Raw genomic sequence first — 22,384 nt, 5'->3', positions numbered from 1 at the left:
TGTTCACATCTGGCTTGGAAGTATCCCATGTGTCTGCGGTTCCTGCCAGATAGTGGCTACATGATGTCAGCACCAAATATAGCACACTGGGGAGTGCAGCTGACATTAGCTGTTACACAGAGACTGTTAAAATAATAAACCTGGAAAGTGTGACTGGTAGCAAGAAAATATATTGGTCCCGCTGGATTAGGTATAAGGGGAGGAGCCTTTATGTTGCCAGCTACAAAATTTCTCCATGCCATGCTGGAAAAGTCAAAATTTGTTACTGAAATTTGCTGGGAAGTACTATCAATTCAAAGGAGAGGTGACATATCACAGGGGATAGTTTAGAGGGGTTTGGTCTGAAATTGTACAAAATTGAGGAATGGAGCAGTCTGAAACCAAGCGGGACAGAAGGGTCATGCAGCCTGAGAAATATTAGGAATTTCTACTGAAATCTGCTGGATGTGACAACCAAGGGGGATGGATGACCCGAACAGGTTAGTTTAAGGTGACCATGAGCTGCAGATGTGATGCAGCTGACAAAATGCAGCTGCAACTGTAGAATTTATCAAGTGCGCTCTCTTGCCGTGGAGGGGAAGTGCTGATGCCATAGACCAAGTCCGTAGTGAGCCCTCAGCTAAAACACAGCTCTGGTCTTCTGTGTCCAGGGGAGATACAGCTGAAGTATAGAGATTAGGATAATTAGGAGAATGAAGAATTTGTTTCATGGGAATGGATCCAAACAGTATGACTTAGCCCAGGGAAAGGAAGGCCAAGATAAGATAGGGCTTCGCTGTTAAAATAGCCTAAACTCAGCCCATGAACAATAGGATACAGATTTGCCATGAATAACTTTAAGCTGGAAATTAGATTTCTTTTATCAGACATGTAAAAGTCTAGAAGGACCTTCCTATAGCACAGAGAGGAGGGGGAAAAAGCTAACATTTTAAGGAGTCAGATCACTATAAAAGTCATTGTAGGAAGCAGAGCCTGCGCTAACAAGGCCCGGACCTTACAACCCCCCACCTCCAGCTCATTGTGTATTTCTGTGCACACACGTATTTTTTCCCTACGACTTTTCTGCTTTGCTGTAACTAATTTTCCAGGCATAGGAGAGCACATGGGGGCGCAGCGGCTCCTGTGAAAGGATCCCGCGGATCCAAGGCCTGCTCCTCATGCCTGGAAGCTCAGGGCCACCCAAGGGCGACAGGCATTCAAAATCTCAGCAAATTCACAACAGAAAAGTCCCCCGAGGGATACCAGCGGCAAGCGCCGCCGCTGCGGGGCTGCAGGAGGGCGACGCGCCTGCCCCTTTCGCCCTTCCCTGAGCGCCGCGGGGGCAGCGCCGCCGTGGGGGGGAGGGGGAAATGGCCGCTTTAACCCTCTGCCGATCCGTAGCCTTGGAAGAGCGCCGGAGCCGCGCTCTCCCCCTGTCTCTATGGCCCTGACGTGCGCCGTAGCGAGCCGTCGGCGCCGCTCCTGCTGGTAGCCTTGGGTGGCGCTCTATCCGCCATCGTGTCTCAGTGGTGGTTGTGGGCGGCGGCGCTCTGCGCCGCGGCGGGCCGTCTCGTTGGCCGGGCCGAGGGCGGGCCTGGCGGAGCCATGGCGGCCGTGCGGGGCCTGCGGATCTCGGTGAAGGCGGAGGCAACGGCGACAACGGCGGAGCCCCGCGGCCCGGAGCCGGAACCTATGGAGGTGGAAGAGGGCGAGCTGGAGACCATCCCCGTGAGGCGCTCGCTCCGGGAGCTCATCCCGGTGAGGGGCGGGCGGCGCGGTCAGGGGCTGGGGGGGGGGGGGCGAAGGAGGGAGCAGCCCCGGAGGGGGGCTGTGAGGGGGTTTAGGGGCGCCCGTGGGGGGAAGGGGCGCCGCGGGGTGCCCGCGAGGGGGCTCTGAGGGGATTTGGGGGAGGGTGCCGGGGAGGGGGGCTGTGGGGGCGGGGGGTGTCTGAGGGGACTGTAGGAGGAAGCAGCCGGGACGTGCTTGGGGGCGCAGGGGGTCAGGGAGGTGGTGGGGAAGGTTTTGGGGGGACTGATGTGGGGCTGGGGGCGGCTGTGTGAGAGGAGCGCTTGATAGCGGGGACGTGGGGGTGACCCCTGGGGAAGTGGTTTGGAGGCACTGGGGGTCCGGGGCTTTGAAGAGCAGGGCTTGAAGGATTTTTTTTTCGTTTATGCTAATTGCCCCGGGATAAAATCTAGCGAGGACAGCTTTAATACCTAAAAAATAGGTCAGAGTAGAGCTAAACTCCTAAGTAGTTTTTTTTTTTTTTTTACTCTGAAAACTTTTGTGGAAATTATTGTAGAAATGAATCTCTAATCAGCTGATTTGTCAACATGCTTTAACTCCTACCAGCTATGTGGTCCAAGGGACAGCACGTTACTCCACTCTGTGCTCCATGATTCAAACCCAGGCAATGCTTTTTCCACTTTCAAATAACAGGTTTATTATTTTTTTCCCTGCTGTAATAACTCTTCGCATTTTGCTGCTTCAGAGGAAGTTTGACACCGTTACTAAGAAAAGGAGTTAGACTCTGTTTGCTTTGCTATTTCTAAATTGAAACTGGATTACTTCCTGTAAAAAGTGCTTTAGCCAAAATAATCATTGCAACATAAGTGTAAACAGCACATTTACACCTACCTGGTGATGGTCCTGAGGCTGCCAGTGCCAGAATGAAAAGGTGCCATTATTACATAAAACAAACAATGGAAGAGATTGAGTTCAGTGACTGGTGCAGTGCATGTGGGGTTTTAGTGCAGTCTTGCAAATTCAGCAGGCCTGACTGATAGAAATGAAACTTGTGAGTTTTTTTCCTACATTGTTCTTAATATTTACTCTATCAATAAGTTTGTATCAAAAAAAAGTTTGTTTTATTGCTGTTTTTTGGAAATAGATTATGAAATAATGAATGGAGGAGGGATAAAAGTTGCTTGTTTAACTGTGAAAAAGGCTTGGTGTTCTGAATTTAGTTGTGACTTAAAGTTGTAAATTGGAACTCTGGGAGTCTGATATCTTTATGATTTGACTGTTAAATCTGTTCATGTTTTCCAAGGAGATTATAGCTGAAATTAAAATTGTGGAAATTTTAATTAGAAAAGGTGTTTGTTCACTTCCACTGCATTGCTGGGACAGACTAAGTAAAAACCTTAGTGGTTGCAGATACAGAAACTAAATATTGCCAAAGAAAAGAGTCCTCATCCTAAAGGAAGTTTGGTTCATTTGATGTGCTTTTAACTTCACTCGTGTCAGTGAGAGTTATGTTTATATACCTATTTAGGGATGTAGCTTGGAGTATGGATCAAGGAGAATATGATGGATTTCTTGTAGAACTAGCCTTTTTTTTTTTTCAGAATAGCAAGTTTGTTGATTTCAGTGTTCATCAAGATATCATCACCATTTTGCTTTATTTCAGGACACTAGTAGAAGATATGAAAACAAAGCTGGAAGTTTCATCACTGGAATAGATGTAACCTCCAAGGTAATTTTTGCATTATGGTTCTTCAAAGTGTTCTAATTGTTGCTGCTGTGTAGGAGGAAGCATTTTATTTCTTCCTAAGATGCACAGAAGTTTAGCCTTATGTTCAGATAGCTGGTATTTTTCAACAACTAGAGAATTCTTTTTTTTGGTTATGCTTTGTTTCAGGATGTGATGTTGCCTGTAAGCTATAAAAAATTAGCATTTTTAAGTCGCAAAATTTGTGAAGTTGTAGTTTTATGAATCTGCGTCTTTGATTTTTGTAATTATTCATATGCAGAAAAAGCTTTTATACTTCCCCAAGAATTTATAGTCTTGTTTTGGGGCTTTGCCCCACAACTTTAAAAAATGTTTATATTGAAATTGCATTGGTGCCACTCAATATTGCAAAACAAAGCCCTTTGAGTCATGTCAGCTGAGTTTTTTCTTCTCTTATGTGAGTGTCAGGAGGAAGAACAAGTGCTTAGCAGGAAAATCTAGTTTCATTGCCTTGTGTTGTTTAAGGGCATCATATTATTTAAGCCTTAGTTTGAAGAATGTGAACAGCTGTTGCATTTAAATAATTTAAAATTACATAATTCTGGGGAACTTCAGAAACTTAATCTCGCAGCTCATTTCTATACATGTAGTATTGAATTGGCATTTTTTTTCATGTTGTATAGTTGACCACTGTACATAGCATCTGGTAATGGAGAAAAAAGTGTTTAGTCTTCTATATGCTTTGTAGTACTGATAACATTTTACATGTCCAAACAAATATGAATCCCCACAGCAGATGTGTATTGATAAAAGAAATATATTCCCATTTTGCATTAGTGAAACTCATCAAAAACTTACCAAAGAGTGTACGAAAAGGATTCCTGATGAAGGTTGAAAATCAACTGTTTTGGCTTCAATATCTAGCTTCTGTATATTGTAATTCAGTAAAGAATTTGAAGTTATATTAGTCAGGAGAAAATTGTCATCTTTGGTCATATTCCTAAATCACGCAACTTTTTTAAAATTTGTATAACTTTTGTAATCATCATGTAATAATGTAACTTTTATTTAAAAAGTCTTAATAAATGTGGTTAAGGATTTTTGACAATTTTTAAAAATAGTAAAAAGCACATGTTTATTTTGAAATATATAATTGGTGGCAATTTTTGTTCAATTATGGTTTATGTTTCAATTTTGACTTAGGTTAGTAAGATCTAAAAGTCTATAATGCTTCTTATTAATTCTGTAGAATAAGAAGCTTAGCAGTCAGTTCCAATAATTGCACAAGATCCACACAAGATGTTGCTTACAAGCTACTTTAGAAGTAGCTTGAATTGCCAAACTAAATAAGATCTTTGCAGTCAGCACTCCAGCTGGTGCTCTCTGAGCATGGCAGCTCATGCTCAGAGAGATACTTCTAAAGACAACAAAATTCATGGTTTTATATATGTTTAAAAACAGGTGAAAAGTCTCAGTAATCTTACAACAAAAGATGAATTTTCCAGGTGGAGGAAATGTTTGTTTCAAGAGAGAATTTATTGAGCACAGCCTTTGTACATCCTTTAGGAAGGAAAAGATAATCTCACCGTTCCATCATAGAGGCTAAGCTGTGGTCCAAGATAGTTTGTTTCCTTTGTATCTTAATTGCCACTGTGTTGCTGGACCTATGTTAAAACTAGTGTGTGGCGCAAAAAAGTTTTAATGAATCATTTTCACACTCTGAATCATACAGAACTCTTCAAAATTAACAGAATTATTAATACAGACTATTGCTGTCTGGTAAATTGTGTTTTAAGTATCTGGTCCTTCAATGCCACTTGTTTGGAACGCTGCTCTGATTTTTGTTTTGACTACATCGTTTTACACTTTGCAGGAAGCAATTGAGAAAAAGGAGCAAAGAGCAAAACGTTTTCATTTTCGAGCTGAAGTGAACCTTGCCCAAAGGAATGTGGCACTGGATCGGGACATGATGAAGAAAGGTATAAATTTATCAAACGGTCAAGAAGAAAAGATGCCCTTGTTTACTTACTCACAGTTTCTTTGCTCAATTTGTACTATAACACTTCCTACATTCCCAGAGGTTTTCCCAGATCATTGTCAAAATAAATCACTTCTGTTTTTTTCACTTTTTTGTCACTGCTTTTTAAACTGCTTTATAAGAATTATCATTTCACTCTTTGTTTTACCAGTGCCAGATAGAAGAAGACATTTTTTGTGTACCTTGTCTACTGTTGGCAACAGTACTTAGTGCTGTGTGTCCAAGATTCACCTTTGAGATCAGCCCTGCTTTAAGAAACTTTGAATTCTTTAAAAAGGCCCAGGGTACTGCTTGTGTGCTAGTAGAGGACTCTGTCCCATGCGCAGTGAGATCAGATACAGTGCTGCACGCGCAGAGAATCTGAACTCATTGCACATGTGCTCTAAGACGGCATGCTGGAATGCAAGCAAATCGACTGGGAGGTGTGCACTCAGCAGGTTGGCACTTCTGGTATCCTGTTAGTTCTTAAGGCTTTTTTTGGAACTGGCAGCTTGGCCCCATTAAGCTGTGCCCCATAACAGCTCTCCGTCAAACGATGGTGGAAGTGCTTTGTACGTGTCTGGGTCACAGGCCTCTAGCATTCTGCCTCTTCAGTATTGAATAAATGTACTTTGGTAGTGTTTTCAAAATAAATGTTTTTAAGGCGGTTTGATCTCCATTCAGTACCTGCGTCTACCAATGCTCATAATGTTGCAGCCACCTTTTCCTCTTTTTAATTCTCAGCTTATTAAGTTTTGCACTGTATAGTAATAATTCAAGTTCTAGTCTTTTAGATCAGTGTACATCATACTTGCTTATTTAAAATGTTTGTTTTATAAACATGCATGTTACTAATATAAAAGCTTGTTCTATAGAAATGAGTACTACTTTTATATTTCTTTCTCTTCATAGCAATTCCTAAAGTGAGACTGGATACAATTTACATTTGTGGGGTGGATGAGATGAGTACACAGGACATCTTTGCCTATTTCAAAGAGTATCCTCCTGCTCATATTGAGTGGTTAGATGATACATCATGTAAGTAAACAGAGTCTTTTTTTCTGTAACTCTTAATCTTTTTTATATTAGTCTTAGCTCTGCCTCACATTTTTTAGTGGCTTTTTAAATCACTGATATTTATCTGTCTCAGTTTCCCAATAATTAGCCTTAGTCAAAAGAGATTTGGAAGGAACTAATTAATAACACATGGTGAAAATCAAGCACGCTGTCTAGCTGAGTAGAAGAAAAATGTCTCGCTTGTAAATGACGGAACATCTTATCATTACCCAAATTACTGGCTGATGAGGCCAAAAAAATGCAGCAGTAGCCAAAAGTGTGGCCAGTGACCAAACTGTCAAAGCAGGAGAGCCACTGGTGTGGGATGTGAATGAGTTCATTACAAGTTAAAGTGATATTGTTCAAAAATTGTAGTCCAATTAACAGAATTTGAAGTAATGAATGAAGATAACTGGTGCCTAGAGAAGAAAAACTATGTAGTGCTTAGGAAAATGGAAAAGAGAAAACATCTAACCGGAAAGTGGTAGTTGACTAACTGAAGTTATTGGAAAGGGAGAGCATAGAATAACTTGCAAGTCTCTAAGTGAGAGGAAAAAAAAAGGTCTAAAAACTTTGCGTTGCTTACATTTTGACATAGGTAGTATACCCACTTGTAAGTGTCACGAAAGATGACATTCTGAGAGAAGATCATTGAAAATATCTTTGTGCAACTAGGCAGGTTGGTATGGTTTTGTGCTTGGAAGGAGCAGACTTGTTGCTGTATTCATTTAGTGCATTCTTAAGGAGAAATTAAAGTGGGTGGAAGAAGGTGGCAGCTGGATGTGGTCTACATAGACTGGGAAAGGAATGTAAATTCACATTGCAAGGGCTGTTTTGCGGTGTACGCATGCAGTGAGATTGTCAGAATGATATGAAGTTGTTGACAGTTGTGCTTTCCTCCATGATATTGAAGACTGTACAAGAGCTGTTTGCCCAGCCCAAAAATGGCACTGGATCATGGAACTGGAAGGCTTTGAGATTGTCATGTGGCTAGAAATCCCGTAACTGGAAATTTCATACGAAAAAGAAATAGGAGCCAGTGCAGATTTCCCCATTGAATTGGGATTGCTGGAGGCTAGTTTATTGGCAAGCATGGCAAAGACCTGAGAATTAGTAGTGCAGTTCTTGGAATGACTGTGTAGGAATTAAGTCCGAGTGCAACACTAAAGATACAGTATGCTACAAAAATATTAGTAACCTCGAAGTCAGTGTATGTGATGGTTTGATATATAGCCACAAATTGACAGAAGATGTGAAAAACAATGAGCCCTGGTAGAAAATTGCAGTAAAGAATTGCTAGGTGAACCTGTGGTGATGCTTAAGCTAGCAAGTGCACAGCTTAACTTCTGTATCTGAGGTACTTTTTCTGAAATGTTACGTGAGTGAATTTAGTGTAGAATAAGAGTGAACTTGGAATGCAAAAATACCGGAGTTTAACCATACTTCCACCATTTATAGTTAAAACTCTCATGGTTATTTGGTAATTAGTTTCTGTGCTGTATTTAAGTTAGCATGCTGTTAGATTAGTAATATAAGGTATTGTTATGCTCAGCTACAATACACATTGATATGAAACCTACACTTGGTGAAAACATTAGGAGGAAGCATTGTCTTTTCAGCATAGATTTGTGTCACAGCATGGCAAAAATATGGAAGTTCCCAATTGAATTACATCTCAAGGTGTCTTAGTACAAAGGTTAATTGAGACAGTGTTCCGTACTTCAAACTGAGGAACATAAAATTGTAAGGGCTTTGAAAATTTGGCGTGTCAAGGGCAGGCATACATACATGAAAAAGTTATTAGTCAGTCTTTGAACTTAGCATCTGAGTGCTCTTCACCTTGTAAATCTGGTGGGTTCAAGTAATATAAGAGATTTTTTTTAATTTTGAGATGCTAGGTAGTTTTTAGGATATCCGAATACATTCATTGCTCTCATTTCCTGAGTTGCTTAATGGCAGAGCAGCAAATGACATTTGTAGCTGTATTTATATTGAATGCATCCCTGGAGAAAGCTTTTGTTCAAAATCAGTTTTTAAGGGTTTTTTTAGCTCTTTTAATTTCAGTGTCTATAAAATGCTTTTATTGGCCTAATAAATTATCATTTTTATTTATACTTAAGATTTTTGTACCATCTCTTGATACTTAAGGTGTGTACGTGAGGCAGATATTGAATCTCACTGTACCTTTCTAAGTGCTCTAGAAACTTAGTGTACACAGTTTAACAATATGATGACTATAACCTCTGCAAAACGTTTGAACAGTCTCTCCTATTTTTCTGCTTTTCGAAAGAGATAAGACTTCTGCAGTAAGGTCAAAGGTGCTGTTAATTTACCAAACAAAAAAAAAATTTTGAGGCTTATTTCATAGCATCTTTGTTTTAATCACATTTGTGTGCTAACGCATTCACAACATACGTTAGCTCTGATTCAATATCCTAATTCGCTGTGCTCAGGAAGTAGTCTCTAATATATATGGTTGTGCATTTCAGTGGCTTTGGTTTTGATCAATTGTTGTGTGTTTTTTGTAAAATGTTGAAAGCTGTGTGTCCCCCAGCTTATCAAGTGTGCTAAATAATGTCTTTCCCTGCAAGAAATATATCTGATTACTTTTTGTCATGTTGTTTCATAAGAATGTTTCTGAACTTTCGTTAGTATATTCTCTCCAGTAAGGAAGTGTATGTAACTGCTTGTTTTACAAACTTTTTTTTTTTTTTGTGTGTGTGTGTTTCTGTGTGTATGTTGTAGGTAATGTGGTCTGGCTTGATGAAGTAACAGCATCACGGGCCCTAATAAATATGAGTTCCCTGCCTGATCAAGAGAAACCAAAAAGCAGGGAAAACAATGAAGAGAAGACAGCTGAAAAAAACAAGAAAGGTAGATGAGATGTGCATATATAGAGATGATCTAGTAAAATCAATGAAACTTTAAACTTGTGCTTGGGTACTGCATAATCTAAGTTACTGAAGGAGCTTCTATCATATAGTTTCAGGTAAATGTATTCTGCCACTTTAAAAAAGGCTTTCATCTTGGAAACCTTTTGAAGAAGCTGCTTCTTAAAAGGTGGGTTGGAGCTAGACCAAAAGCAGTAATTTGGTCCATACTGAGCATGTTAGGTGCAGGGTCATATTCAGATATGATGTTTATAGCGTTACAGGTCACACAGAAATAAGTCTGTGTAACGTGCATGCAAAGGAGGTAGAAGGATTGTAAGTGTGTGGAAAAATAGGTGTAAGAAATTGCCATATTTTCTGAAATACAGCAGTTGATTTCTTTGTTTGATACAATGCCATCCTTTACCATGTGTATTGTTAACACTGACATGCCGATGTATCACTTCACCACTGTGCATATCATCTCTAAATATGGCCCTTATACTTTTAGAGAAGAAGCACACTGAAAGGTTGGTTATAATGGAGCAAAGCAGCAAAACACTTTGATGTTGTGATGAATCTGATACCTGCATGCCCTAATTTAAAATCCATTTTACTTCTATGGATATAAATTGAGAATCAGGCTTTTACGGTCTTATGACTGTATAGAACTGTTTTGCTGTTAGGCTGATGTGATTAATTGCTGTGGTTCAAAGTACTGTACCACACAGTACTAACAAAGAGCGATGTTGTGTTAACCCTGTTATATAGCATATTTAAATAAAATCTATCAACAAAATGCAAGTGATCAATCTCCACACTTTATATTTGCAGCACTACTCAAAGCCTTTCTGTGAACTCTGTTTTTTAGGGCTTTGTTGATCTTGTGGAGCCTTCTTATTCATATCCTTTTCTGGTTGTTTTTCTGCACAAGGCAGTGGCTGCTCAACAATCCACATAACTTCAAATGTTGGGCAAATGTTGATAATGCTTTAAGTAAGCTTGCTATGAAGTTTTTGGACATTAGGGAATGTCTTATTTAAATAGGTATTAATATTTGTATATTAATCTTGTTAGCCACAAAATACATATTACACCATCATTACACCACATCGCATACGTAATAAAAAGTGTTGTCATCTAAATTCCTCCTGCATACACTTATTCACCTGTTCATCTGGAAAGGTGGGATATTAAGTAAAGTTCAGACTCTTCAATTACATCTTAAGGTGTGATATACTTCAGATATACTGAAGTATTTTGGCTTAGTTATATTTCTTTTTTAGATGAGAATTTGGGGGTTATTTAGATACCTAAGGAAGGAAGAGATATTACCATAGGAAGTTTATGATTTAAAAAAAAAGTGGTTGAATGCTCTCCCTGATAGAATTTAATTATTTAGATTTGAATTTGGGTAATTTATCTTCCTTAATTCTCTCTTTGGTGTCAATTTGGTTAATTGTGCTTTACTTTCTTCTTTGAAATTGGGTATAGCTGTCAAGATCTGTTGAACAGCTCCTGCTCTCCATTATGAGTTGTCAAGTCCACTGTTGGAGATTATATTTCAGAGTTCTTTATCTTAACAGTTTCCTTAGTCTTGTGTAGCATCTATAAAGTACTCTGAGATCTTTGCATGAGAAATGACACTGGTATGTGTTGACAGTTGTCAATATGGACCAATTTTTTTGAGGAATATTTGAAAAAAAAATCCAATCACAGTTTTCCCATTGAAAATACTATGCTAGCATTTCACAATTTAAATAGTTCTAGAAGTGTCTACTCTTCTGTTAATTATTTAACTTGGAAATTAAGTCATGAAGTTGGGGGGTTATTTTTTTGAGCTGTCTCAGAAACTTTTAAACTTCTGAATATTAACCTATTTAACATCTTTAGTATTGGATACTTGTAGATATTTACAGCATTTTAAAGGGAGGGAGGAGGAATTAGGCTTTTGAGTGCCTTTTAAAATCTTGCCCTTGCTGATCTCTGTCATAACTTGAAATGCAGCGCAGTTTCATTTGTTTTCAAAGAATTAAATTTATAATCTGTGTGTGCTGCCTTATGCACTTATCTGCACAGGGGCTGTCTGGTTAATGTTATTCTGTGCTCATTATGTTTCAGATTTCTGTAGACATTTACTGTTTTGATTATTCACTAGGTTGCACAGAAGAATGGATAACATCTTCAGTTTGATTCCGGAGAATGTAGCTAATGTTAACGAAATGCTACCGACACACTAAAGTAGAGACTTTTTTCCATTTTTTTTTCTTTTTAGAAAAAACAGAGGAAAGCTCTGATGATGAGACAGAAGAAGGCGAGGTTGAAGATGACAATCCAAGTGATGTTGAGGTCAGTATAGAAAGAAAGAGAAAGCACTAATATAAAAGTTTTGCTCTGACTGGTGCAAAGTCCTCAAAACGTAGTTTTAACTATATGCATTCTAATTAATAATTTGATTATCAAAGTAAATTGGATGGAGAAATGACAGGAAGAGCAGATATGTTGTTGGAGGGATTATCCACATAAAAATGCTTTGTGAAAGTAGATTTTGAGGAATGAAAGGGCATTCAGCAGCTAAGAGCTTGAGTGGCTGCTCTCTTCTGGTGAGAGAGGACACAAAAGAGAAATAAAAGAAGAGACTGAATAATGATCTAAAGGCAGTGCTTAAAGGGACAAAAAGGATTTAGGCTGTCCATGAATTTATGTGGGAATGGGCATACATATTGATGTTTTTCAAGTAAATCTTTGGTGGCTGAATACGTAACAGGTGTAATTAGATTTTCTTGAGGGATCACTCAGTAAACACTCATACAGGTCATGGAAATCTGAATTTTAGTCTGTATAACACAGATACTGATTTAAAAAATGCCTTTTACTCATTGTGTGAGGGCATGAGAACCTGTTAATGAAACCAGTTAGAAATTAAACAAAAAATAAAATCAAGTATTTGTTTTTCATTGTCCGACTTAAGTGCTATTTATTTTCTGAATTTCAATCAGTACTGTAGTTTCATTTGGAAAAATATTGGATTTAATAATCTGAGATAATATTATGAAGGAAGAGAAGGAATATTTTAAATCTTTAAGACAAGTTACTTAAATTCATATGAGTTTGTCAGGAAAAAGAGAAGTTCTTTTGAACAGGATTTGAAAAGTGACTTTCTTAATAATCAATTGATTGCTTCTCTTTAAGCAATCCATTTTCATTCAACAGTAATTTTATTTTTGAGTCCAAAATACCTTTTTTGCCCCCCAAAGTTGGATGCCCTCTCCCAGGTAGAAGAGGATTCTCTCCTGCGTAATGATCTTCGCCCTGCCAATAAACTGGCTAAAGGAAACAAGCTATTCATGAGATTTGCTACTAAAGGTAAATGAACAGCTTAACAAGCATAATGAACTGATTGCTTGTTGCAGTTTTATTTGTTGACTAATTAATAACTCGAATGACCTAATTTTTGTTTGAAAAATTGTTAGTTTTTGCTAAGCATTAGGTGTTAAGATTTTACAATAAATATATATTTAGTTTGTGAATTAAATCCGGTTCAAGTTGTATAAAGATTATTGTTTATAAAATTTTATTTTGGGCTCAATAGGAGGCATTCTTCCTGATACTCTAGAATAGATTTTATGATACCCTTCTCCACAAAGGTTAACCTCACATTTTATAAATATGAAAATCATTTGAGATGTTTACGAGGTATTAGTGGAAATTGTTGCTGAATACAGTTGAGATAGTAAATCATGTTTATGAGCAAAATGAACGTACATATTATTTCTGGGCAGTGTGAAAAGTGACATATCCATAGAGAATAAAAAGGTCAGGAGTAAGGTAAGTATAACCTCCAGCAGTTACAGTGGGATGTAACGCACTATAAATCTGATGCACAGAAAGTCGGAGTGTCCACTGAATTAAGCACTGAATTAAGTTTCTGAACACAAATAAAACTCAGTGGGAGGAGAAATTTCAGAGGTGATGTCAGCAAAACTGCATCCTCCATAAGGGAGATTGAAGTAATATTGATCTGTAAGACACAGTCTTCCTTTCATTCTCTGTGCCTTTGGCTGGAGGGTTATTTATTTTTACATTAGCATAGTAAGATATATTCTACAGGGGAAAGATTCCTTTAATTTATGTTTTTTCAGATGACAAGAAAGAGTTGGGAGCTGCAAGGCGAAGCCAATATTACATGAAATATGGCAATCCCAATTATGGAGGCATGAAGGGGATTCTTAGCAATTCTTGGTAAGTATTTTTAGCAATACTTTGAGTACAGGATAGAAGAATCGGAACATTGTAAGTACTCAGGATAGTCTAAAACTGTTTAATCTGTAGATTTTTTTTTTTTTCTTTCAGATGTAGATGTTTAAGTGTGAATCATGTTTTAGCAAAGTGACTATGAATTTGCAAGGCGAGTGTTTTCTCTTGAAATTAATGAACATTTATATTCAAAACATTCTGACAGAACAGACTTCTGGCATAGATGTATTTGTCTGCTATTAAAGGGAGTGATAATTGCATTTGCTTAATCTAGGACTGGATATGGCTCATTCATTATGCCTTTTCTGTGACAGAATTATTCATCTTTTTATGGTGTTTCAGGAAACGAAGATACCATTCACGTCGAATCCATCGGGATGTGATAAAGAAAAGGACACTCATTGGGGATGATGTTGGCTTGACTCCTCCTTATAAACATCGTCATTCAGGTAATTGATGCCAATACATAGAACCTGTAGGGACAAAAGTTGGAAAATGGAAGGCTGGAAAGGACCTTAAACAATGTCTTGTCTAATCCTTTGCAGTGCGTGAAAGTTAGGTATACTTCTTAAAAACAAACAAAACAGCAAAAAACATAATTAAGGTACATTTTAAGGTTTTACAAGGAACAGCTGAGGTATAAACTTCATGCTGCTCATTGGCTTACCAAATAGCTGCTACTTTTTTTTGATGTTTTTCTTTTACAAATTTAGGACATGGGGCTGTAGCATCAAGGGCAAAAAAAAAAACAAAAAAGAAAAAAGAAAAATCTCTTTAAAATTTGTGGCAATTTGTCATATTTGCTATTTCAATTCTTCTGTTGTTGAAATAGCAAGCACTAGACATGGAACGACATAGCTAAGAAAATTCTATTCATTAGGCTTGAATATCTGCAGATAGCACCTGGGGTAGTAGGTGTGCATTAGAAAAATAATTGGTATAAAAATCTTTGGCTTGAGAAAAATGTAATGTCTATAAGTTTCGTAATATCTGAGTAGCCTGTTAAAAATACAGCCGTGGACATATCAAATCACACTAAATATTTTACATGTTGATAATGTACTGTCTTCTGGAATGATGTCTGCGCACTGCTGATAACCAAATGTAAGAGGCTGATTTATATCTAAATCAGTATATATAATAAATTCAGAGTAATGATGTGTGTGCTCTTTTTGGCATTACTGCCAACACGACTTGGAGGAATTGTACAGCTTGCACAGCCAGCAGTTGTCACATTAAGCCCTGCAAGATCGTAAGAGTTATGTTTTAGTTCAGGAGGTATGACCTGCACCTACAACAAGAAGCAGTTAGACCCTGTATATTCAGTTCAGTTTTGTACTTCAGCAGTCTTCTGAGACCATGAACAACATGGACTTGTTTTCTGTCATGGTGATTTACTTCCACTTAGACTATTCCATAATGCAGATTCCACTTAGAGTATTTTGCAAATCTCCCTCTTTAGTCTTGAAGAACTACATAGACTCCTTATGAAAAGAAGGATCACTTATTTTACAGCCTCAGTTTCAAGGTACTTTATACGAACACTAGACTTCAGTTTATCAGAATATGTTTTGCTACAGGCCTCGTAAATGTTCCTGAGGAGCCTATTGAGGAGGAGGAAGAGGAGGAAGAAGATCAGGATATGGATGAAGATGACAGAGTTGTGGTTGAGTACCGTGATGAACTGCAAGCTTTCAAACAGTCTCGAGACCGCAGTGCAGCCAGACGATCAAGTGCTAGTGCATCTGATTCTGATGAAATGGACTATGATCTTGAACTGAAAATGATATCAACCCCCTCTCCCAAAAAAAGCATGAAAATGACAATGTATGCAGACGAGGTGGAATCACAACTGAAAAATATTAGGTAAAAGGTTTTTTTTTTTTTTAAAGTATCAATGAAAAGGCGATCTAAATTTAAAAAATATTAATCTAACTAAATAAGGCATAAAGTTGGTTCTGTTCAGGTAATTATGTCCATATTTGAGAAGGTGGTTTTGAACTCTGAAGAAGTGAGATGGAACAAATTATCAGTGTGACTGAAGATATCTAGGGTCCACAGTGCCAGGAGCTGATAGTGCTTTAGGGAAGATGACAATATGTCAATCACAGCTGTGTACATGAGAAGTTCTTGGTGGTGGATGATAACTCTCCTTGAAATATTTCCTTGGATGACTCTTCCCTTAAGGTTGATTACAGTGGATCTTAGTGACAAAACTGTAACAGCTTAAATATAAATGGTTGAAACTACGATTTTAATTCTTAGCGTAGTTTTGTAGTAGATATTTTAATGAAGAAGTACAAAATATTGAAAATGTTGATACAGGCTTTTAATTTCAATTAATTTTTTAAAAATATTGCTTCCTTTACAGATTTCTGTAACCCAGCATTATGATAATAATGAAGCTGAAAGTGGAATCAATAGAAATTGATGAAAACAAGCATAATTAACTTGTTGGTATCATAGCTGGACCAGGGAGAAATAACTGCTCTTTCTCTTTTCCCTTTGCTCTTCCCTCTTTTCTCAGAAATAAAAACAACCCATAAGTATTGATGTCATTATGGACATATTAATAACCTTCAGTATATGTAATTTTAACTAAAATAACTTTAAAATATGTTCCTTTGGTAGTACAATTATACCATAGTTCATTATAATGTGCACTAACTCTTATGAATTCTTAAGCTGTTCATTTGCTCTGAATTTTGACCCAGGGGCATTGTTTCTCTAAAGCAAACTTGATGTTTGCCTTGAAATGGATACTGAAGTAGTCACGTGATTGTTGTTAGACTCAGAATTCTGACTAGAACACGTGCTCTCTTAAATAATGTTTTTACCCCTATTTCTCAGTAGAGAAATCTTGATTTTACTGTTTTTAGTAGTGTAATTTTATATACAAGTAGTCTTAAGAACTATACTAGATTTAATGTAAGGGACTTTTGAATCTATTGTTATTTTATTTAGGAACTCTATGCGAGCAGATAGTATAGCAACCAGTAATGTCAAAAATCGGATTGGCAGTAAAGGATCGTCAGAGAAAGTTGCAGATGTAAGACTTCTATTAGAAGAAAAACGTCAGAATAATACTGGGCCACGTCAGCCAAACAGCATTGTAAAATCAGGTAATTTGAAATTCCTACATTATGCAGAGTTATGACTGGCTCATAAAAATGGATATATTCATTTCACATCAGTCCTCCACTGTAACTTACAGACCTGAGGGAATTCTGTTCAGCAGCACTTTCTGCATTCATACAGTTAATTTTCCTTACCGAGAGCCAGAGCTGGGGATTGCTTTGGGGGGAAAATGAAGTACATACAAGTCAGAGAGTGACATTTATTTTTATCCAATTTCTTTGCCTGTGTGTCTATTTCCCCTGCTTTGTCCTTTTGGATTTAGTTACTCCTTGAGGCAGAGAAATCTGTACCTTTCTATGGGAACATACATAGTGCTTTCGGGGGCTCATGTACAAAATCAAACTTGAGACTCTAGCTACTTATGTGAAAGTATTTGTATAATGTGAATATGAAACTGTTTTTTATTTGGCAATTATTATATTTTACACTTAATTGACTGTTTCTTTTTTGGACGGAAAAAGTATGCGTATATGCAATTTCAGCTACCTCTGGCATATGTAGTATCCAAAGGTTGTCTGATCGAAAGTGTAAGATACTCTTTTACATCAGTGCAATGTAGAAGTTGCGTTAGTATATTTTGCCGCTTTTGTGCATTTTGAGGCTCTGATAACTTGCCACATAAATCCTTTGGGTTCCTTTGCCCTCTTATTTCTGTTTGAACCTTCAAGACCAGGAACATCAAGCCAAACCAGACAAATGTCAGAATGTATGATTCGCATTATGGATTAATTATCAATACATTTTAGGATTCTTATGTTCTGGTTTTCATTTTATTCTGCAAGATATTAAGCAGTATTAGAATTCTAAAGCAAGTTATTTATTGTCTGAAAAGAATCATTGAAGGCATACCAATTTTCCTGTAATCATACCTCATGCTGGATACATACCAGTCTTTTTGCTGTTGTGCTGCTAAACCAGAAGTGCAGCAAGCCATGGAGTAATTATTACTTTTTTTTGTCCTTTGGACAGAACACAGCCTGAAGACATTTAATGTCAAATTTATTGGAGGAGGAAAAAAAGGGATGGGGGAAGGAAATCTAGACAAATTGTATTGCATATATTTCCAGGACTGAATACTGAGCATGAAAGACTTAATGAAAAGAATTCAGAAAAGATTAAAAATAAAGGTCACCTCTCTGGTTGGAAGTTCTGCAAAGTGATTGAAGAACATAAAATTAGCTGGCAGAACTAACTAAATGGAATGTGTGATTTTTGTCATTTTAATCACTGAAAATATCCATAGATGTGCGGCAGAGACTGGGAAAAAGACCACATTCTCCAGAAATTAAGCCTCCAAGTAATACCTCTGTTCCTCGTCGAGAACCAATATCAGATGTACACAGCCGATTAGGAATCCCCAAACAAGATGTAAAAGGCCTTTACTCTGATACTAGAGAGAAGAAATCAGGTTAGTTTTGTAGAGAAAATGTAATAATGCAATCCCTTTGATTATAGAGTATAAGAGGAATTTCAACAGAAAATCATGCAGGATGTTTTGTTGAGTGAAATTGAAGGTGAATTAATAAATGTGTGTTCAGACCTTTGAAGTCTACAAAAACTTAAGCATTTATTGCAAATCAAAAGGTTCAGACTCTACCCCAACAGATGCTGAAGCAGCTCACATAAAGCATGATGGACTATATACATATTTCTCATGGCAGGAGAAAGTCACCAGTAGAAAGGGTTCTTTCGGGGGAGAACTGTGGCAATAGAAGTATAACTACACAAAGAAGAAGGGAAAACAGTGTCTAAACCACACCTGAACTCTGCTCTTTTTCCGAATTTGAATATTATACTATATTATATTATTTTTCAACTGTGTTGTTTAGAGAGTTATGAATTATTAGACTGACACAATGGTGATTAGTTTTCCATTGGATATGGAAAGTAACTTTCTACTAACACATCTGTGTCCATACTAGAATACTTCATGTGGACTCAACTCAGATAAATTTTACTTATGCTAATTTTACTAATGCCTTTTGCCTGCGCAGTTCAGCTCATTACTGTTTACAGGGTCACCCATGTAATAGCTATATTGGTAAAGCATATAAAAGTCTGAATTTCTTTGATCTTTCATTGCAATAAGCAGGGATTTCTCTAAATATATGCAGGTAATTTGAGCTGAATAAGACAGCAATATGTTTATATAGGTATGTTTAAAAGTAAAAGCGTACTTTAAAACTGTGGTCAAAAGAAGACAATAAAATAAGTGTGATACTGGCGCTTCAGATATGTGTGTGGCATTCTCTGCAAATGGTGTGAATGAGGCTTTACTGAGCCTCCTGTATTTTAATTTTGACTGCTGCTTCAAATCATAGTTCCATTCCAAACATTACGGTGGGAGAAACTGAAGTACCAGGAATTTAAGGAGATGCAGCAAATTTAGGACTGGGTTCTTCAGACTTCTTCCAGAAGTCTTAGTCCTATCATTTTATGCTGTTTCTTTTTTTATTATTTTTTCCCCCATCTAATTAGGTAATTTATGGACCCGCTTAGGATCTGCTCCGAAGACACAAGAAAAGACTTCAGATAAACCTGAAAACTCTGTGGCATCTCCAGAGGAAGATGATTCAGAGCTCCAGCGGGTTTGGGGTGCTCTCATTAAGGAAAAAGAACAGTCTCGGCAAAAAAAGAGTCGATTGGATAATTTACCATCTCTACAAATTGAAATCAGCCGGGAAAGCAGTTCTGGATCAGACACTGAATCATGATGGTTTTTACATTCTGATCCTCAAGATTATGACTGCAATATGGCAAGATTTCCTTTGCCCAAAAGCTGGACACTGGCGAAGACTCTGCAGTAAAGGTTCCAGAAGTGTCTCCATTCCTTTTATATGAAAATAGAGATGCGTATACCACTTGAAACCTAAAGCAATCGCATTTGTCTGCAGTCTGTGGTTGGCCCTGTGTTACGCAGGGCATTGTCATACATGTTTATTACAGCAAACTTGTAGTTAATTCTAGTAAAACACATTTCCCCAAGCTTTGAACTTAGAAGAGGCAGAAATACTCTGTATTTTTAAGAAGACCTTTTTGTTCTTAATATTTGTAACATGGAGTCTTTTAACAAAATATTTTACACAGTTCATCCAAAGAACAGGGCATTTCATAATCAACAACATTGCCTTGCCCTTCTGGCTGTTACCAGCACCTTTCCTTTCCTCCTAAAGTAATAACAATAATGCTTCCTGGGTGGGCAGCCAGCAAGGATAAAGCATAAAGGGACTGTCACATCCCCTTCCTCCAAAATATTGAATGTAAATCTAAGTTAATTTTTTTTTTAATACAGTAAAGTTTCAAATAGTATCCAAGTAGCATCATTGCTCTCAAAGAGTTCCACTCGTTTGTTTTGGTGATACTATGTTCTGCTGTAGTAGAGATTGAGGTTCAAGACTGCAAAGCTCGATGTTTGAGAATTGTGCAAATTCCTGAGATTTTTTTTTTTGGTTATATGCTGAAAAATTGTATTTCTTTCAATTTAGCTGTATTATGTTTTGAAGAAATCTAACAATTTAAAAACTTACTTTTTTATATTTGTGAGAATTTTCCTGTTGGCCACAGCGAAAGCTATAGTGGTGTTTCCCTATGTGCTGTTTAACTATATATGTATATATATATAATTGAAAGAGAAAAGGAAGACTATAGGATCACTGTCTCATGTCAATATTTTTCAGTGTTCTTATTGTATAGTACATGTGGATGTGCACATGGTTGACTTGTTACATTCAGCTTTTTTTACCCACATACCCTCCCTAGGTAGGTAAAGGGTTGATCAGTGTGCAGCTGCATTTTTTTTCTTCCTGTTGCCTATGGCATTTATTTTGATTGCTAATAATTCTCAATAAGGAATAATGATAGCATATCACATTCTGGTGAATTGAACATGTAGCAAGAGCATTGCCTGCTACGTTTTGACCGTCTGAAAAATTGTCTGCATTGTTCCGATTTCCTAAGTTCTGTGAGCCCCAAATGTCTGTGAATATCTCTTCCCCTTTCTGCTTTTTTAACTGTTTTCTTCTTTTTCTTCTATTTTTATACTAAGTTGAAGTTGGTTTGAGGCCTCGCAAAAGCAAGGAATCTGCGATTAACTTTCTTTATTGCTTCATTATGTGTGAGAGTAGCAGCATGTAAAATGAAAGGTGCAGTGACTAGAAGGGCAATCTGAGGACTGACTGGGCTTCAAGCCTTATTATTTTCTTGTGACACTCACCCTTGATTTTTGTATTTAATTATTGGATCTATAAATATGGCTCATAAAAATGCTGTTAAGAGTAAATGACTGCAATGTCTGATCACTGTAATAATTCATTTCAATGTGTGCTTTCATTAATATCCCTTCTAAAGCTTTAAAATAGAACCATACTTATACTGAACCTGTTTTTCAAGATCCTGATAAATTTATTTAACCTTTTTTTTTCCAGTAAACTTTTGTGTTGTATTACTGCCTTGAATCCAATATGACCTTCTTTTTCCTCAAAGGAGAAGGTAGATATGAATCATGGATCTGCTCTACGGAAACAGGCTTCTGCGTTGTTGTGAACCCTTGCATGTTTCTGAGCTCAGCAGCTGGCTGTGGTCTGCTGTTAATGTTGCTGATAACCACTGTGTTTCCATGTAAATACTCATAATTTGAGTCTGGTGAAGGACAGAGACTAAGTGGTGTGAAAGGTAAAATGTGAGCAGAAAATCTCTTCAACTGATATAAAAAGATCTGAACTAAAGGATGTATGAAATCAAGAAAACTAGTGTAGACGACATCTTGCATTCAAGGAAGAGGAGCCATTAACACTGGATCTGCCTTTCACTTAGTCATAAATATGCCTTACAAATGCTCCCATATTAGTAGGGTCCATTGTGTTTATGGCTTGAGGGGAGAGTTTTGTGTGTTAATGAGAACACAGTAGCTTAATTGCAAGAAAATAGCAGTTTACTGTTGAAGGGACCTACAGAGAATTTTTTTTGTAATTGAGTGCTTGCCTGTTTTTGCTTTTTGATGATGTATAGAGAAGCCTTGAAAAGCGTTTGCTGGTGTCAGGAATTTGTAGCCTTAGTTACTTGAATATGAATTGCTGGGTTCTGATCATTAAAAATGAGCACTAGATCTTTAGCAAATGCTTTTTCCTGAGCATACTTACCTGAAATCCGTGTAACTTAGAGAAAGATTGCATAGAGCGTTTTCTCCCATTCCTTCTCCTTGTGGTCAACTTTTTTGCTCTTTACTAATGTGGTTTTGGTCTTTCACTAAATTCTCCGTTGTTAGTGTATTCCGGGCTAGACAAATTACTCTTTTAATGTAAGGAGCAAAAGGAAGTAATTGAATTCTTTTGCATAGTAAAAAGGATGCAAGTCCTAAAAAGGTCACCTTCAAGTAATTTGATGTAGAAATAAATATTCTGATACTGAGAAGTGCAACCTATCTATTTTACTAAAATGAACTCGTCGAAAATTGGAAATCTGAGTTTGGTCTTGGCTTTTGGTGGAGCATATGCTACGGAAGAAGTGTTGTGAATTTTAGGTGACTTATAAGACCACACATCCTTTTTCTAGAATGTTTTTGTTTTAAAAATGTATTTTTTTTTTTTTTTGAACGTGGTTCAGGTGACTTATCACATA

The 22,384-nt window shown here is 37.3% G+C and overlaps 1 protein-coding gene across 1 annotated transcript; it reads left to right on the top strand.

Annotated features, from left to right (window-relative positions):
• The first annotated feature begins 1,573 nt into the window (after positions 1-1,573).
• Positions 1,574-20,418, top strand: NCBP3 (nuclear cap binding subunit 3). The gene is made up of 13 exons (XM_067309514.1): positions 1,574-1,737; positions 3,389-3,454; positions 5,304-5,409; positions 6,360-6,485; positions 9,249-9,377; positions 11,649-11,722; positions 12,631-12,739; positions 13,516-13,615; positions 13,973-14,079; positions 15,211-15,496; positions 16,595-16,752; positions 18,012-18,176; positions 19,247-20,418. The coding sequence occupies exons 1-13, from the start codon at positions 1,585-1,587 to the stop codon at positions 19,480-19,482; spliced, it is 1,815 nt and encodes a 604-aa protein (XP_067165615.1). The 5' UTR covers positions 1,574-1,584; the 3' UTR covers positions 19,483-20,418.
• Positions 20,419-22,384: the final 1,966 nt, after the last annotated feature.

This window comes from Apteryx mantelli, chromosome 22 (assembly GCF_036417845.1).
Source record: "Apteryx mantelli isolate bAptMan1 chromosome 22, bAptMan1.hap1, whole genome shotgun sequence".
Classification (NCBI taxonomy): Eukaryota; Metazoa; Chordata; class Aves; order Apterygiformes; family Apterygidae; genus Apteryx; species Apteryx mantelli.
Note: the sequence above shows the minus strand (reverse complement) of the source record. Positions and strands in the feature narration are given on the sequence as shown.

Excerpts from the sequence above, each read along its gene's own strand:
- NCBP3 (XM_067309514.1), top strand. The coding sequence starts at position 1,585 with ATGGCGGCCGTGCGGGGCCTGCGGATCTCGGTGAAGGCGGAGGCAACG. Across the intron at positions 15,497-16,594 it reads TCACAACTGAAAAATATTAG|GAACTCTATGCGAGCAGATA; the intron begins GTAAAAGGTTTT and ends TATTTTATTTAG. Across the intron at positions 16,753-18,011 it reads AAACAGCATTGTAAAATCAG|ATGTGCGGCAGAGACTGGGA; the intron begins GTAATTTGAAAT and ends AAATATCCATAG.